This window comes from Saccopteryx leptura, chromosome 3 (genome assembly GCF_036850995.1).
Source record: "Saccopteryx leptura isolate mSacLep1 chromosome 3, mSacLep1_pri_phased_curated, whole genome shotgun sequence".
Lineage (NCBI taxonomy): Eukaryota > Metazoa > Chordata > Mammalia > Chiroptera > Emballonuridae > Saccopteryx > Saccopteryx leptura.
This window is the reverse complement of record NC_089505.1, coordinates 261,393,230-261,411,082: the sequence shown is the minus strand read 5'-3', so window position 1 is coordinate 261,411,082 and position 17,853 is coordinate 261,393,230. Positions and strand designations below refer to the sequence as shown.

The 17,853-nt window shown below is 36.7% G+C and overlaps 1 protein-coding gene across 3 annotated transcripts in view; it reads left to right on the top strand.

The window, feature by feature from the left end:
- Positions 1-15,767, top strand: part of CCDC85A (coiled-coil domain containing 85A) — a 207,409-nt gene extending 191,642 nt beyond the window's left edge. For 2 of the 3 annotated variants that reach the window (XM_066378229.1, XM_066378228.1), the window contains one exon: positions 13,480-15,767. In XM_066378229.1, the coding sequence (XP_066234326.1) occupies positions 13,480-13,529 (50 nt within the window). In that variant the 3' untranslated portion in view covers positions 13,530-15,767. Of the gene's footprint in view, positions 1-5,338; positions 5,459-13,479 lie in introns of all 3 variants that reach the window. The other variant, XM_066378227.1, reaches the window with a different exon arrangement.
- Positions 15,768-17,853: the final 2,086 nt, after the last annotated feature.

The window sequence follows — 17,853 nt, the reverse complement described above, 5'->3', positions numbered from 1 at the left end:
CATTACTCCTAAGGATCATCTCAGAAATCAAACAATGCTGATTGGGAAGGAGGTGAATTTTAAGCCATCAATCATAAATTACTGGATATAATTCTTTTGATAGTGGAAATAAATTAAACACTGACACATGAAGTGATTACAACAAAGCAATGTTCAAATCAGTGTTGCTATGATGAAATGATCATTATGGTCCAAGTGCAAATGTAAACTTTTCTGTTATATGGAGGAATGTGTGACATTTCCTAGATAACTGGTACTGATTTCATAGATTCAGAAAAGAGTTTTGTAACAACTGCTGATCATCACTGTTCCTCATTTTTACGTAAGGCATTTATTATATTTAGTCTCCAACAGTTAGAGGAGAGTTAAAGCCAGACCACTGTTCAGAGTAGAGCGCATACTTCTTGGGGAATGGACTGAGGAGAACTAAAAAATTATGTTCTCATTTTTTGTCTCCTAAAATTAAATATGTAGAAACAGGAATCTGGGGACTGTTCTGTGAATTTTTCGTATTTTAAAAATTCTTGTCATTCCTTAGGACATAGCATTCTTTGCTAAAGGTCTTAGTGAAAGGTGGCAGGAAGAGGAAACTATATTCAAATAAGTTCATTTTGGTTCTGGTTCTGATCATTTTAATGTTACAGGTTAGTCATGGAAGGAAACCGAAATTTAGGGGAATTTTTTTTTGTATTTTTATTTTAGTTATGTGATATCTCAAGTTGCAACTAGTACAGAAATTTGGGGATTAACTTGATTAATAGACATTTTGGTAACGATGTATATGTCCCATGTAAAACAGTTACTGTGATGCAATATAGATCTCTTAACTCATGCACACAGGGCAGGGCAAAAGTAGGTTCACAGTTGTGAGTACATGATATAGTTTATTCTTGGAGTATTTATTAATTACTGTATTTTTCATATGAACAACTGCAAACCTACTTTTGCCCCACCCTGTAGAGTTTTAAATGTGCAGAAACTTTGTTGAGAATTTGATGAAGTGTCAGTTTTTGTGTTGTTGAATATATCCACCCAACTTGGTCCTTAACAAAAGGGCATCGTGCTCCTAAGTGCATCTTGAATAATTTCTGTTAAATTCTGAAGTTATTTTGCTTTAAATGTTTATAGCACTTTTCTATTTCTCACAAGTAAAACCCACAAAATAAAGTTGTCTAAGTAGCTTAATTTTTTTAATTTTAGCATTATCATCTACCACTTCTTGATAATTTGAGGATTAGTTACAACTTTGCCAAAAACTGTAAAAAAATTGTATGAGTCCTAATACACAGACTTCAGTTTATTTTTAATTTTTCCCAAGTTACAGGTGCATGTGACAGGTTGCCATTGTGGTCATTGTGGTTCATTTCATTAAGCTTCTTGTTCTATCTACTTTCTTGAGACTTGGGAAACAGCATTTTTCTGAGTGATTGTACTATATTGTTCCAAATATAAGGCCACCCAGAATAGAAGGCAACCTCCAACTAGAAACAGCTCAAATATGGAGAAAGGCTGGGGGCCCCGAGCCCGGCGGGTCTTGCAGTGGTGGCAAGGGTGCCGAGGAATAGGACGATGCCTGACCACTTTCCCGGTGAGTGAAGACCAGTCAGCTGCTGCATTTGCTTGTGCGTAACCAGAGGGCTTCTGATGCTGGAGGAAAAGCTAGCCTGGGGGGTAGAGAATAAGTCTGTGTACATGAAAGAGAGTTGCTGTGTGTCTAAATCTGGGGAGAGAAGTTGGGAGTAGAGCCTTTCCGCTCCTAAACAGTCATCTCTAGGGTTGTTTTTCCCCCCTGAAACTGCGGGTGGAAGTTGAGTAACCCCAAACACTGAACAACAAAGATAGCCTGCACCTTTCATGAAGAGGAGTGTCAAAGGTCAGTGGCTATGAACATGAATTGTTGGACGCCATTAGATGTCTCTTGACCAGCCCAGAAAATTATTCCTTGCCCTCTCAAATGGACTGCTGACCCAAGAGATGGTGATATGCTAGAGATCACACTCTACTTGAAAACAAACCACCCTGAAGTGGGAAGTCATATATCCTATTTCATTCAGAGTGTCCCCTTTTTAAATTCCTTGTCTCTGAGTAAGCCAAGTTACAATTTAAATAAATGGGCTTAACCTTATTGCAATAAATTTTAAGAGTGTTTAAAATCATTTGATTCACTCAGTAGCACATTTTATTTATTTATTTATTTATTTATTTGTTTGTTTATTTATTTGTTTGTTTGTTTTTTACAGAGACAGAGAGTCAGAGAGAGGGATAGATAGGGACAGACAGACAGGAATGGAGAGATGAGACACATCAATCATTAGTTTTTTGTTGCTCATTGTGACACCTTAGTTGTTCATTGATTGCTTTTTCATATATGCCTTGACTGCGGGCTTTCAACAGACTGAGTAACCCCTTGCTCAATCCAGCGACCTTGGGTCCAAGCTGGTGAGTTTTTGCTCAAACCAGATGAGCCTACACTCAAGCTAGCAACCTCGGGGTCTCGAACCTGAGTCCTCTGCATCCCAGTCCGACGCTCTATCCACTGCGCCACCGCCTGGTCAGGGTAGCACATTTTAAACATACCTCAGTCAAGTCAGAGTATGTAAAACATACCTTGGTCAAACCTAGAAAGTTTTCTTCGATTGAACCTAGAAATTTTTCAAAGCATTGGTCTGACTCTACTAAACACATAGAAACTAACCTTTTATCTTATAACATAAATGTGATGTAATAACATGAGGTGCCTGATACTATTACAGTCTAGAAAACTATTAGCACCTGTTATCAGACAACCTAACCAGGTATTAGGTTACCATACTTTTAAACATCACAGAAACCACATTAACCATGTATCTAAATCTTTCTGGTGATTATTAGTCTACCATTCACAAAGTAAACTTGAATAGAACTTTAATCCTTAAATTATAAGTTTTCCTGTACTATGTAGTTCCTAGTGTAGCCTTTATTATTATTATTATTCTATAATTATTATTTTTAAGGAAACTTCTTTAATAAATGAATATTTATTTCCTAAATAGATAAGGTAGAACAGAATTCCCCTTAACTCTAAACAATACTGAATTATCCAAAGGATTTGGTTTAAGAAAGCTACTAATCATTGATTTTAGAAATGCCCTGAAAAATAGAGGTCCCATTCCCATTTTGCTAGGTCTGGGAAGGGAACCTTTGAAACAGAAGGGATGGGCAAAAAAGGGGTTGAAAGGAAGGACTGGAAGGAGGGTAGCTCAGGGGGGAAGGACTGTTGCCTGCATGTCAGCTCGTCAGTTGGAAGCAAGACACAACGGCAGTACTGGGTCCTAAATGAGAGGCTGGGATGGACTCTGAGTCACCTGAGAAGCCTTTCCACAGGAGTTCACAGAGGTCGACGTAGCAGGGAAAGAGAATAGTAGGGCAGTGGTCCCCAACCCTTTTGGGGCCACGGACCGGTTTAATGTCAGAAAATATTTTCACGGACCGGCCTTTAGGGTGGGACGGATAAATGTATCACGTGACCGAGACAAGCATCAAAAGTGAGGCTTAGACGGATGTAACAGAGGGAATCTGGTCATTTTTAAAAAATAAAACATCGTTCAGACTTAAATATAAATAAAATGGAAATAATGTAAGTTATTTATTCTTTCTCTGCAGACTGGTACCAAATGGCCCACGGACCGGTACCGGTCCACGGCCCCGGGGGGTTGGGGACCACTGTAGTAGAGGACTAGAGCTATGCATGGAAGAAGAGCTTCCTTTATAATTCCTTTGTTTGAAAACATTTGATCTCTACAGAGATAGAGAATGTTCAAAATTTGATGTTGGGTTGAAGGAAGGGAGTAGGTATTTTTCCAACTTCAAGTAGTTTCTCTTTTATTATTTGCATCAGGTACTATTATATCTGATTTGCTCTGGCTTACAAATACAGGAAAACAAATCTTATATATATTTTTTTTCCAGAGGGGGTTGGGGCTATTGTAATTGGTTGTCCTGTGTTATCATCTGCTATTAACTTAATCATTAGTAACAATGAAGGACAGAAGCTGGAAAGGTCACCTGAATGTCATCTCCTATGGTTGCTTCTCCCTGTTATCTAGTGTGGGTCAGAGTAGGACCTGATTTGTTTCCATAACTCTGAGCAACGGAAGGCATATGCCTCTGCTGGCTTGTGAGGGGGCTAGGATAGCCTTCAAGGACGTAAGAAGTGACAGCAAGAAGAGGAGAAAAGATATTTCGAATCGCATGTATAGTGATTTCTGTACAAATTGATTTCTTTAAAACAATACAGTTCCTTTAAAAACTAGCATGGTCTGCAGAAAATCCATACCTAAAACTGTTGCTGCACTCAGCTCTCCTACAAAAGCAGGAGAATAAATGTACAAACCAGTTATTTCTTCCCTTCCCGAATCCACACATGATGCTCCTTCTCAGGGGGTTAGGTTCACAGGATCAAGATAAATGGAGCAGTTCTTGGTCTATTAAGCATGAAAACAAAACAAAACAACTATAGGTTTGTTGATGGATAGAAATTAAAACCTCTCAGGCCCTCTGAGTGTAATGATCACCATAAAAAAAAGGTTTGGAAATTCCCATTAGACTGCTTTTTGTGAGAGGGTAGATAACTGCTGCTCTTTTCTTCCTTCCTGATCCCTTAGTCTTTCTCCAAGCAGTCCCTAAAAAGAAGACGTCATTTTTTCCCAGTTCCTATACTGGTGACTGTGACTGTCCCATCAAATTTCCTTGGCAACCAAGTTGCAGTCACTAAACTACAAATATGTCATTTCTGATCTGTTTTCATTTTTAAAAAGACCAGAAAATAAGACAATTTTTTTTCTTAAAGAAAATGCTGAATTTGGTTAAATCTCTTTGGAATATATTCCACGATAGGTCTCCCCTCATAGAAGTGTTTTGTAAGAGAGAGACTTTCTCAAGTGCCAGAATGTGATGTGCCTGCATTTTCTGAGACATATGGAAGATGGCATTTGTCCTGCTGAATGAGCATGTGTAACTCACCTGTGGAGTGACTCGCAAATTCCCTACCCATGAGTATCTTTAAGTTTCAAAAATCATTCTTGAAAATTTTAATGGCCATTCCTTAGGGGTCATTGCTCTCTCTAGTAAATCAGAAATGACATCTGGACATACATAGATAGAGATGGTTCTTGGTTAACTTTTCTTACTGGTCAAGCAGCAAATGCATTCCAATTAACAGGTTGATAGTGTGGTAGGACAGACTTGGAAAAAAGCTTAACTAAATGGCTAATTCTCATTGGGCAGTGAAATTGAATGACTTCGATGCAGTTATAAACGACTTTTGTTTTAATAACAAAGTTGTTGATTTTCTACTAAGGGTTCTTTTAGGTTGTCCTCAGGGGCTGATGGGAATAACAGTTCACCCAGCTCTCCAGCTAGCTTCAGTGGACATACCACACCTTCTCAGCAGCCTGAACCCGTGGTACATTCTCTTAAGGTAACCAACTGTGTACAACCATTTATCAAGAAATTCAGTTGTGTTATAGTTTGTTTGCTGTAGTCTAATAGTCCTCATAGTCTTGTTTTAACCATATATACTTTGGGTTTGGTTGTTTTTTTTTTGACTCCTAATGGTGTAACTTTATCTTAATTTTTGAAGTATGATTTTAATATTTTTCAACTAACAGTGGGTTTGAGTACTTATGGTTGAATCTCTAGTGTTATCATTTTATTTTGAGTAATGTGATTCATTATCTGCATTAAGTTGAAGTCTGATGTGCATGTATATTCATATGTGTAAAATATTGTTATGGGTATTTTATGTGCAATGTTTGTAGCATGGATGTCTTCAAATACAGGGGGGTTAATAGTTGGCCAAAATAAGGAAGGATGCCATATTTTTATTTTTTGATGCAATTGAAGTACATCGTGCAACTTACTAAAATATAGAAACAAAAATCTACTCTATCTTCTACTAAATAGAAATTAGGTCTTTAAACTCTAGTTAATGTTCCTTTATAGAATATTAGACAATAGATACGGTCTTGCTCATAAAGCTATTTTATTCTTGGCTTTTACTTCAAATTCTGCAATGACTTCAAAAGAGATGTGGCTAAAATTTATCATTTAATTTTCTTTGCCAATAATGAGCTTTCCAATAAGAATTATTAAGAACCATAAGTAAAAGTAATAAATATTCAATATAAATAGTTAAGAATAGAAACAAATGCAGGCAAATAAAAAATCATCTTAAAATTAAGACAGTTTCTTGAAGTTTTATTAGTTTCCAAGTATGAAATGCTGTCTTCAAATTATCTATAATCCCTAACATGTAGCCTTGATGAAACCTTCTGAGCCATAAATTAGGTCGAGTGTTCCAGTTCTGCACCTGACACATGAATTTCACAATGTTTCTAAAACTGATTTGGATTCGGAATATTTTATTTACAGCATGAAGATGCATTCTTTTGGAGTGGGCCACACTTTCCATGACATGCATAAAGCAAATAAGTAAATGAGAAATTCAAAATACTTATTTGATTTGGGGATGATATAGTTTTAGCAGAAGATTTAGCTCCCTCATTATATTTTGCTCAGATGAAATGCATTTGCTTCTCCCAAGCATAAACTGATTGCTGATGAGAGAAGGTAGCAGAACCATGCTGGTGACCAGTGGCAATGCACTTGGCCTCTCCTGTCTTGGTAGAGATAACTCACAAAGAGAGTAGCTGAGAGGAATTCATGGGAAGGCACAGCAGAATGAGGGGTGCTGCCTCCCCCTGGTGGGGGCTGGTTTATCAACTGAGGAACACTTGCTCTCGGCAATAGCATTTGAGTGGTGCTTGACGTGAACAGCATGTTAAAAGTGCTGTTATGTTAGCATAGAGCAGGCCCTCCCTTTCTGGAAAGCATTTTAGAAAATAAGAGTGTGGCTTCAGTCCTGTAGTATTAGTGTCTGCACATGCTCTCAAAGCAATGCATTGTCCTACTTTTCAAAGTGAAAGCTGATTCAGCCTGTTGCCTTATTAAATGACAAGTGCAGTTTGAGTCAGATCAGCACAGTGGGTCGCATTGCTGTCTTTCCCAAATTTCTGAGTGCAACTGTCAGTCTGGCCTGAAAGGAAGAGGCAGGCAAAGAAGAGCTCTTCCACTTTTTCTGAATTCATTCCCTAATTTTCATATATAATTTTATCTCTAGAGAGGAAGATATGTTATAATCAGAACATATAAATGTCCTCACTTTGCAGATGGGTAATACTGAGCAACTGAAGTATATTTATTGGATAACTGGATGCTCCTACATATAGAATGTGTTTGCTTCCATGAGTTACCTTTGTCTGAAACAGGAATATGTGCAAACATAGCCTGTGGGAAGTGCGTCCAAGAGTATCTCAATATAAAAAAGAAATGGAGCCACTCAACATGGGTTTTTTTTTCTTTTCTTTTTTTTTTACAGAGTCAGAAAAAGAGAGTCAGAGAGAGAGGGATAGACAGGGACAGACAGACAGGGACAGAGATATGAGAAGCATCAATCATTAGTTTTTCATTGTGCATTGCAACACCTTAGTTGTTCATTGATTGCTTTCTCATATGTGCCTTGACTGGGGGCCTTCAGCAGACCGAGTACTCCTTGCTCAATCCCGCGACCTTGGGCTCAAGCTGGTGAGCTTTGCTCAAAACAGATGAGCCCACGCTCAAGCTGGCGACCTCGGGGTCTCGAACCTGGGTCTTCCGCATCCCAGTCTGATGCTCTATTCCCACTGCACCACCGCCTGGTCAGGCCAACATGTTTTGTTTTTAAAAGCCAACAAACTAGATTTATATCATAATATTTTTCTGTTCTGAAAGGAATAATTAGAACAATGGCTCAGTTTATCTTCTGATAGATTTTTTTTTTAATTCTCTAGGATTTATAATTCTTTGGTCATGGTTGGGGGAAATGTTTGAAGTCAGTGTGAGAAATGAACCCACTTAAAATAACACCACATTTTTCTTGTTTTAAAATTCATGATAACTATTAATCGGAGCTTCATGTCATTTAGTAGAAATTAACTGATTTGAAGCACACTTCTCTGAGGTGCATTATAAATTGAATTTGTAAGTAAGTGAGCTTATTCCAAGTGTTCAAGTTCCCTATGAATATTCACCGAACCTAATCAATAATTTCCTCTACATATAAAAAGAGTATGAACTGACTCTAATCTGAATTGAGTAAAAGGGTTTGACTTTCATTCACTACTGTCTTTTCCTAAGGTAACGAAGTAATATCTACACAGTAACAATGGCTAGAAGTTTTGAGTTAACCAGGGAGTAGTTTGTGAGTTAGATTATTTATTGCAGGATTGAACTCTACTAAATATCAATGTAGTCTCAGTATATATGAATTTGACACGAAGGTCTCAATTCATGCTTAAGTCATTTATTTTGGTTCAGCTGTTCACTGGTGCTAATTCTCAGGTGATACGTTTAGGTTTGGTCATCAGCATTGACCATGAGGACAACAGAAAAAGGAGTTTAGCCATGTTAGGGTGGATTCTACAGGAGCTTTTAGGAGAAGCATTATTTTGTATGCTACATTAATGCTTTGGTTTATAAACTGACAGAGTAAAATGACAGCACTCAAAGCCTAAGTTTTGTACTACAGGAAAGCCGTGATAGTAAAACTTCAGATATTTTAAACAATTTTTATCTATTTAGCAGTAATTTAGAAAAATGGAATCTAAAATTGTTTAAAAGCATCTCATCCCCAGATACTTAAAATGTTGCTCAAATATTTTCACTATAAGGAATCATTTTTTCTCATTGCTAATATCAAAGGACCGTGTCCATATTTCTTTCCTAGCCACTAAGAATGCCCAGGCAAGAACTGTGCGGTCATTAGTATTAATGTTACCAAAAGTTCTTATGTACATATTCCTGGATTCTGACCAGTTTCATCATCACTATCACCTTTTTTAGTCATCGTTTCTATAGGCCATGTCTGTATATCATTTGGACTGTCTGGTGTATAATTATATTGCTTATTTTTATAATGGGGCAAGAATTATTGACTCTCTCTAAATTGTTGACATAGTCAGGTTATCTTAATGACCCAATTAACTAAATGCATCTAATTATTTTAGACAGTAATGAATTCAGTGGACTCTTAGTGATATAAGAATTTGCTTTTAATGGCCATTTGAAATCCAGTAGAATTGATTCCAGATTGATTTCCCATCAATAAACTATTTTAAAAGACTTTGCCCTAAATATATCCACTCTGATATGCAGACATGGAGAAGACTAAAGGTTTTACAAAGTGGAGCTCCTTGATGGTTTTATTCTATAACTAACAAGTTTTTTCTTTTTCCATGTGAAATTTGCTTTTTTTTTTTCAACAAATCCAGGTCTTGGATGTTCAGGAAACTATAGATCGTCAACAGGGTAAAGAGTATGAACATGACCTTAGTGAGACAGAAAAAGCTATAGTCAGAGAAATGTGCAATGTAAGTTTACTGTGCTTTGTTGTGTATTCTGTGTTGAAAGCCTTATCATAGCTTAGTTACTGCTTTATGAATACCTATTTTTAAAAATGCTGGTCAAGTGCCTCATTTATATGAAAATAAAATCAACTCCCCTTGTTTTTATCTTTAGTATATTTTATTGCAGTTTAATTAACATTCTCATGTTACATTCAGGTAAGCAAAAATCAGCCAATATATTCCAGAATTATGAAAGTGTCTAAATAATAAATTTATTATCAAAAATGTGTTACTAATGTTGATAAAGTAAATGGGTTTCTGTTTCACACTTTAAAGAAGTTCCTTGAAAATCAGTATTTAAAAACCTGTGATAAAGAAAACAGACTTCCTGGATTTATTTGTAACTATACTTGGGGAAAATATCACCATCTTAGTAGGTAATATAGTATTTGTTGGTTCTTCATGCATGTGATAGGTGTGCTTCATGTCATACAAAGTAGTAACTTTACCTTTCAGTGGTTGGCTCACGCTCAGAACATAGTAACAGGAGATAGACACATAAATCTATCTATGAAGTCGTAGAGGAACACAGTAAAAAAAAAAAACTAGCATGCTGTTCTCGTAAATATTCTATCTGATCATTATGTGGTTTGAATTTGATTATTAATCCACAACTAAATTTTAATTATTTCAGTAATATTCATGGATGTATCCTTTAATCAAGAATGTAATTGTGAAGATTATAAAAAAGCTAAATAGAATATTGTAGAGGAACACATTTGTTAAAAGCCAAATATCATGGCAGATTATACTAATTGCTCATTTGAATTGGCTTTGTATATATTTTACTTTCATCCTTATATGCTTTGTTCATTAGGATATCCAAACTGCTCAGAAATACCCTTAACCGTTAGGCTATTACGACCAGATATTCTCAGACACTTATCCATCTCTTTGAGGTCTTCTTGGAATCCAGTAAATGTTACCAAGTCCTGTGGGCATTTTATACATGCTGGGGAGAGAGTTTGAGTCTCATGCTTGTTTGTGTTGTGGCTGTTTTTCTTTTGCAACCTTTTCCAAATCATTTTTATTCTTGGCTGCATGTGTGTTTTGTCTGTTTTCTCAAGGTCATTAGTTTTAGATGGCATGACTTCCCAAATGCATCACTGTTCACCTTCCGTAGTTTTCAACCCGTCCTTAAAGTTTTCTTCCCTCAGAAATTTAAGACTTTGAGCCACATACCCAGGAATGCCTGTTCTTCTCCTCTATTGACTATGGAATGAGACAGTATGGAGATTAGGACTGTAGAACCAGAGGGAGCACAGAGGCCATCCCCCAGTGTTCTCCAGAGTAGCATGTAGAGCTCCTTCACAATGCAGATATCTGGGTTTCACCCCAGCCCCTGGACAATGTGGATAGGAACGAAGGGGTGAGAACCCCACACTCACATTGTATGTTTGAATAAATTAAGATCCAAAATTTGTTAATTACTCAAATTGTTCTCTCATGAACAGGTAAATTAACAGGAGGACACTGTCTGAGAACTAGCTCTCTCCCCTTCCCCAAGAGTGGTAAATCTGGGGACTTCTATTTCTTTCCTCAAGAATGACAAGCAATGTAACTCACATCTCCATTGTGTTGAGTGCCAGAAATTCTGTAAAGAATGCCAGCATTGTTTCTTTCCTTGCCTCTTTTTACAATTTTAGATGAAAGATTTTTAGACATTAGAAAATTTGTTTCTTAATCAGAGGAGCGATCTACTAATGGATTGCATCTTGATTAGTTTGTATTGATCTTTTTTGCTCGCCTATATTTTCAAAAATGCTTCCAAAGGCCATGTGCACTAGTATTGTTGTTTCTCCCTACAAAGATATTTCCTTGAAGTCAAAGCTTGCCCTCCTTTGAACATTCTCTAGAAGTCTTTTTCCTTTTCCATTTTTGTCTTTGATGCCCATAATTTGGGGAAAAAATACAAGCCAGCCCAAATCTAACAATTAACACTTACATATTTGGGAACTACTTAAAAGAGCAAAAAAGTTTTGATTTACAATATTTGCATCACCATTAACAATTATATGAACATTGAGAACACAAAGCAAATAATTTTGAAAATTAGCTAAGATTATGAAATCTATTAGAGGAACCATGTGCTTTTATAATAATGTCACAGAAATGTTCAGAGGGCTTTCTCTGAACATTAGATCAGTTATCAGACTCAGCTAGACCTTACCAGAAGTTGTGCCTCCCGTTTCCAGCTGCCTTCCTGAAGATGAGTTGTTGACATCCATACAATGAAAGACTGTTGTTCGCAGCATATCATGGTGATTAGTAAGCATAAAATGCTTTATTCTCTTCTCAAACTGTGTCTGCCACAGAAATAAATAAATATATTGCCCCCTAAGAAACAGTAACTATCTTTTTCGATTAATGTTTCTCTCTTAGATTTCTCTGACTCTTATAAATTCCCTGACAACAGCTGAAGTACTTGGTCATCTAGGCCGCAGTCTCAGACAACAGCCAGTTCAGTTCCGCTGTCTTAGTGAACAGGTCACTGCTCTCTGACCACCTTGGCCTTCTCGCTTATTTCAGTTCTGCCTGCTCTGTGTTTCTTTTCTCCACATAGGCTAGTGCAGTCTACACTTGAGTACCTGAAGAGAGGTTGCATTTTGAGTTGTAACCATCTAATGCTGTGTGTCTAAGATTCTTTGAGGTCTTGAGTTTGTCCTCTGCTTCTAATCCAGAAATTTAAAGCATGCTGGGTAGGTATAATTATACTTACAATTTAAGGGCTAGAAAGGGATGCTACCTTGTCTTCCAGATTCGTTTGTACGTTTTTACAGTCAATTTATTAAGAAATGAGACTCTCCTAATTCCCTTGTGTACAGCTTGAGCCATCCATTGCTATGACATTCCTTTCCAAATAGTTGAGGACCATAATTACAAAGGACCATCTTTCCAAATATGACAGGACATTACTGCCACATAATGTCTGCTAAAACAGAGACCAATAATTGTATTGGCTTGCAAATGAAAGTAAACAGAACTCTGTATTCTTGTGTTTCTCTGGAGGATCTACTCTATTTAAATGAAAGAAGAAACACAGGTCATGAATAATTAAGAAACCAACTGGTTTTGTATTCGATATAGCCATGTAAAAATTTTGTGGAATTAATCGAACATAATCTTTATAGTGGCATATGCTTTTAGGAGAGTTATGACTGTTATTATATCATATGTGGGGGTGTACTTGTGTTTTTCAATAATGTTAATATTTATATATTGGTATATTTTGGTGAATTCATTAGTTTTACTTTATAGTTATATTATTTGTAATCTTATCTTTACCATTGTCTCTCTAAAACGGCCCAGTTTTTTAACATTGTATCTGGTTCAGGGATTCTTGAATTTATTCTTACCTTTTCCCAGCATTTGGATGCTTTGTTTTGATGAGCTGAGCGATCACACTGTTTGGTAGCTAAGATTTATGACTGAAGCCCCAACTCTGCAGGAAAAAGTGGAGAAATTTACTAGTGGCCCTAAATCTATTAGCTCAGGATTTAAATAGCTCAGGATCAAGGCTTCTTCATTTTCCTTAGTGGATTAAAAAGTTTAATATAGGAACCAGAATGATTTTGCTTAGGAGTTCTTAATTCAGGCCAAGCATTAGAGTCACATTGGGAGCTTTTAAAAAAATACAGATGCCTGCACCTCACCTCTACCAGTGCAGTCAGTCTCCGAGGTGGCAGTCACTGGTTCAGAGTTCTCCAAGTGCATAGTGCGCAGCAAGAGTTGAGCACCACTCATGTAACTAGAGGAAGGTGACACATCACCCTTTAATTCTGACCCTGGTTTCTAACAAAGGCTAGTGGCCCCATCAACCCAGTAGTTCTGTGACTTAAAAGCTTGCACCACATTTTATTTTGTTTGTGTTTGAGCTCATTCATGTGGATATTTTGTCTCTTGTCCTCACATTTCTCTTTGCCTCTCTCATAGATTCCCCTTAAAAAATACACATCTTTGTGGAACAGGACAACTAAGATGCCTTTTTTTTTTTAAGGTTGTGTGGAGGAAACTTGGAGATGCTGCAGGTTCGTGTCCTGGAATTAGGCAGCATTTGTCTGGAAACCAGTACAAAGGACCAATGTGAGCACACTCTTTCAAACCTGAGATCACCACTGCCAGAAAAAGATAACGGAATAAAAGAAGAGTGGATTTCCACAAACCTGAACTCATGGAGTAACGTGGAGTGACTGTACATTGCACATATTTTCCCTCTAAAATCCTTTAGTATAACTAAAGCTGTATTTTATGTCTCTCGCTTTGATGTCTACAGTAGTCAATTTCAAAAAAAGTAACTTTAAAAATCACCATTTTGGTACCAATATTTTCAGTAGAAATAAAACGTTTTTGACTCCTTAGATCTAAGGTTATAGTTGGGAAACACACATGGTTGGAGGAGTGCAGTAGCTTGGTGATTTTGATAGAGTTGACTCATTGCATTTAATGGTGGGAGTTTTCTACCATGTTGTATTGAAGATAAGAAGAGGTGTCTTCCAGCTTCCCAAATTGGATAGTTGAGCACCTCTTTCTTATATTTTAGTGAACAAAATACTAGTTCCTAATGCATAATTTAGAAGCAAAGTAAGATTAGGTTTCTGGATTTTGTTACGACTTTTGAGGTGCTAAAATACCATATAAATTCTCCTTATCAGCTTGTAGCAAGATTTTTATAGAGTGCTCATCATAGAATACTGTTTATTTCAAATGATCAAAATATCTTTTCTTTTCATCTTGACGAAGACACATCTTGGGGACATGCCAACCTCTGTGTTCATTCAGTATAGCCATTAATGTTAATATTAACAACTTCAATTAAAGAACAAGCAAACATACTTTTTCTGTGTTCTCAGCTGTGAGATGTCAATTTCTACAATTTAGTTTCTAGACATGCTGTTATATTTAACAAACTTCATGTAAACTTTAAAATATTGCACTGCATTTATGAATAGCTTTCTTTGTCCACAGCAGCTCTCTGATGTTTTATGAAACTGGCGCATGCCCATCATTATTGAGCTAAAAGCTTTGTTCAGATTGCTTGAGGTTTGAAAAAGAGGTGTGCTAGCTTTGCTTAGTTTATCTCTTATTTTGGTATATATAATATTAGACTGTGTGTATTGGAAATGCTATGATAGGTATTTTGTGTTTATTCAAATGCAACGATAGTTTCCTGTATGAATGTGCAAGAGGCCTGTGACAGAATGCTAAGTTTTTACTGTAGTTTAAGATAATACACTTAGGAATGCAACAATTCCCTGTATTCAGATTTCTTCTCAATTATTCATATTTGATTCATAGCAAATTTGTTTTGAAACGAGCTCATCACACAGTTTATTAATTATTATTGGTGAAGGAAGTTTATTATAGTTTTTAAAAATGTTATGGTGATGAAAAACCAGTCCTCTGCTTTCAGAAAAAATTTTAAGTTACTTTACTATAGAAGAGTCTCTCAAATTACTGTAATTGGGTTACCATTTAAGCCTATTTTTTTATATTTTTAAAATATAACTACTCTAAAAGAAAATTGCTTGCTATATTTACATCTCTCTTGTTAGAAAAACTTTCATTCTTAAATTGTTGTATTCCTACACTCTGAAGACATTTAAAATAAGTTTTTGTGCCTGCAGAAGATAATACAAGGAACACTGGTCTTTTGACAGAATACTTGTGTAAATTTTGATACTGTATTAAAACTATTTTTTTAAAGTTCCACATAAAATTGAGTATCAAGTATATGTGTTCATCCTAGCACTGGTAATAAATTATTTAATCTCACAGTATTTTTTTCTTCAGATTTTTTTTTTTTTCTAAATGAGATTTCCGATAATCACTAAATATCATAATGTTCCTGTATGATGATGATGGTAATACAGATGACTTATTTTCTTAAATATAAAACAAAGTTACTATATGATCCAGCAATCTCTCTTCTGGGTATCTACCCCCCAAACTCAAAAACATTTATTTGCAAAGATATACACACCCCTATGTTTACTGCAGTGTTATTCATGTTGGCCAAGACATGGAGACAAACAAAGTGCCCTTCAATAGAGGACTGGATAAATAAGGTGTGGTACATATATACTACAGAATACTACTCAGCCATAAGAAATGATGAGATACTGCTATTTGCAACAATATGGAGGGACCTTGAGAATATTAAGCTAAGTGAAATAAGTCAATCAGAAAAAGCTAAGAACCACAGATTTTCACTCATACGTTGGATGTAAAACTGAAACTTATAGACACAGACAACAGTAACGTGATTACCAGAGAGAAACGGGTAGTGGGGGGTAAAGGGAGCCAAATATATGGTAATGTGAAATGATTTGACTTTGTGTGGTGGGCACACAAAGCAATATAAAAATCATGTATCATAAAAATGTACACTTGAAACCTATATGATCTTATTAACCAATGTCACCCCAATAAATTGAATAAAAATTTTAAAAATCTTCAAAAAAAGAGACAATCATTAGAAAAGGACTATTGTATGTATGACATATTTTACACAAACCAAATGGTAACCACACACACACACACAAATATCCAGAGCCGAGACTCAAAACATAAAGAAAACAATGGAGAAAAAATAATAGAAAACAGCCAAACTAGAATAGAATCACAAGGGAAAGAAACAATAGAAATACAAAGCATACAGAAAACAAAAGATAAAATGCTATAGTAATTCCTTATATATCAGTAATCACCATAAATGTAAATGGATTTAACTCACCAATCAAAATGCACATAGTTGTGGGAAGGATTAAAAACCTCTAACTAATCATATGTTTCCTGCAGGAGATGCATCTCAGCTCCAATTTTGGGCTCAGAAAGAAGGGGTGGATGATATCCCAAGCAAATGGCATCCACTGAGAAGCACACACAGCAGTATGTATAAGAGACAAAATAGATTAAGATAAAAAATAGAAGACAAAGACACATTTTATAATGATAGAGGGGACAGTTCCTCAAGAATACATTACACAATATATATGCATCCAATCTGGGAGAACCTGAATACCCTACTCACAACAATGGATATTTCATCCAGACAGTAAGAAAATAAGGAAATATTGGTGTTAAATACACATTAGACCAAATGACAATTGATATTTATAGAGCTTTTCATCCTAAAACAACATAATACAGTCTTCAAGTGCATACTGAACATTCTCAAGGATAGACCATATGTCAGGGCACAAAACTAGCCTCCATAACTTCAATAAAATTGAAATTATACAAAACATTTTCCAACCACTATGATATGAAACTGTAAATTAACTACAGGAAGAAAGCTAAAAATAAAATAACCCACAAATGTATGGAAATTAAACAACATGCTATTGAACAACTACTGGGTAAAAGAATAAGAGATCAAGAAATGATCCAAGATGGTGGCAGAGTATTTGGATGCTACACTAACCTCCCAGGGTCAAACTGGAGTTACAACTAAAATATAGAACAATCAACCTGATTGAACAACTGAAGACTAGCTGAATGAAAATCTTATAACCAAGGATTTAAAGAAGCCACATTGAGACCGGTTGGAAGGGTGGAGACACAGGCATAAACACAGAAAGGGCTGGCCTTACTCCCATAGGCAGTGGCTTAAATCCCAGAGGGATAGCTCAGCTGCAGATATTCCCCGTGAAGAGCCTGCAGTCTCAAGCACATGCTGGGATCCCCAGCACAGAGCACCAGAGCCAGGAGGAGGTGCCCACATAACATCTGACTATGAAAATCTCGGGATATTATTTAGCAGGGAGAGGAAAGCCTACCAGAGACACAGGTGCCCTCTTAAAAGGCTAACACACAAAATCTCACTTGCAGCCACTCATACTGGGCTTTGGTGAGGGAGGGTAGAGTAGACTAGAGTTGAGTGAGAAGAAACTGGAGTTTGTCACTCTGGAGAAGAGCTGAAGGGACAGCTGCCAGGATCCCTGTGCTGAGACATTATCTCATACCACAGATGCCATCTTTCTTGGGTGGAGCACTGACTTCCTAATAGCATCTGCTTGGGGAAATGCAACAGCCTCTGGACAACTTGTTGCTCCTTTTTACAGAGCTCCTCCCCTGTTGAGGAGTCATGTGCCTGGGCCAGGGTGTAAAGGTCTGGGAGGAAATGGGGGTGTCAGTGATTGAGTTGTATGGCTTTGGGGCATTCCCCCCACTTTCCTGTGAACCTGACCAGATGTGCCCTCTCCCATATAGGAGATCACTAGTGCCACCCAAGGGGCTAAAGAACACCCTACCCTTCAAACTCCCAGTGGTCTCATCCTGATGAACTCAGGTTCCCAGCAGAATCTAGGACAGACTGAGTTGTGCTGCACTGTGACAGAGGCCATGTTTCCCTCACAAACTCAATTAGTGT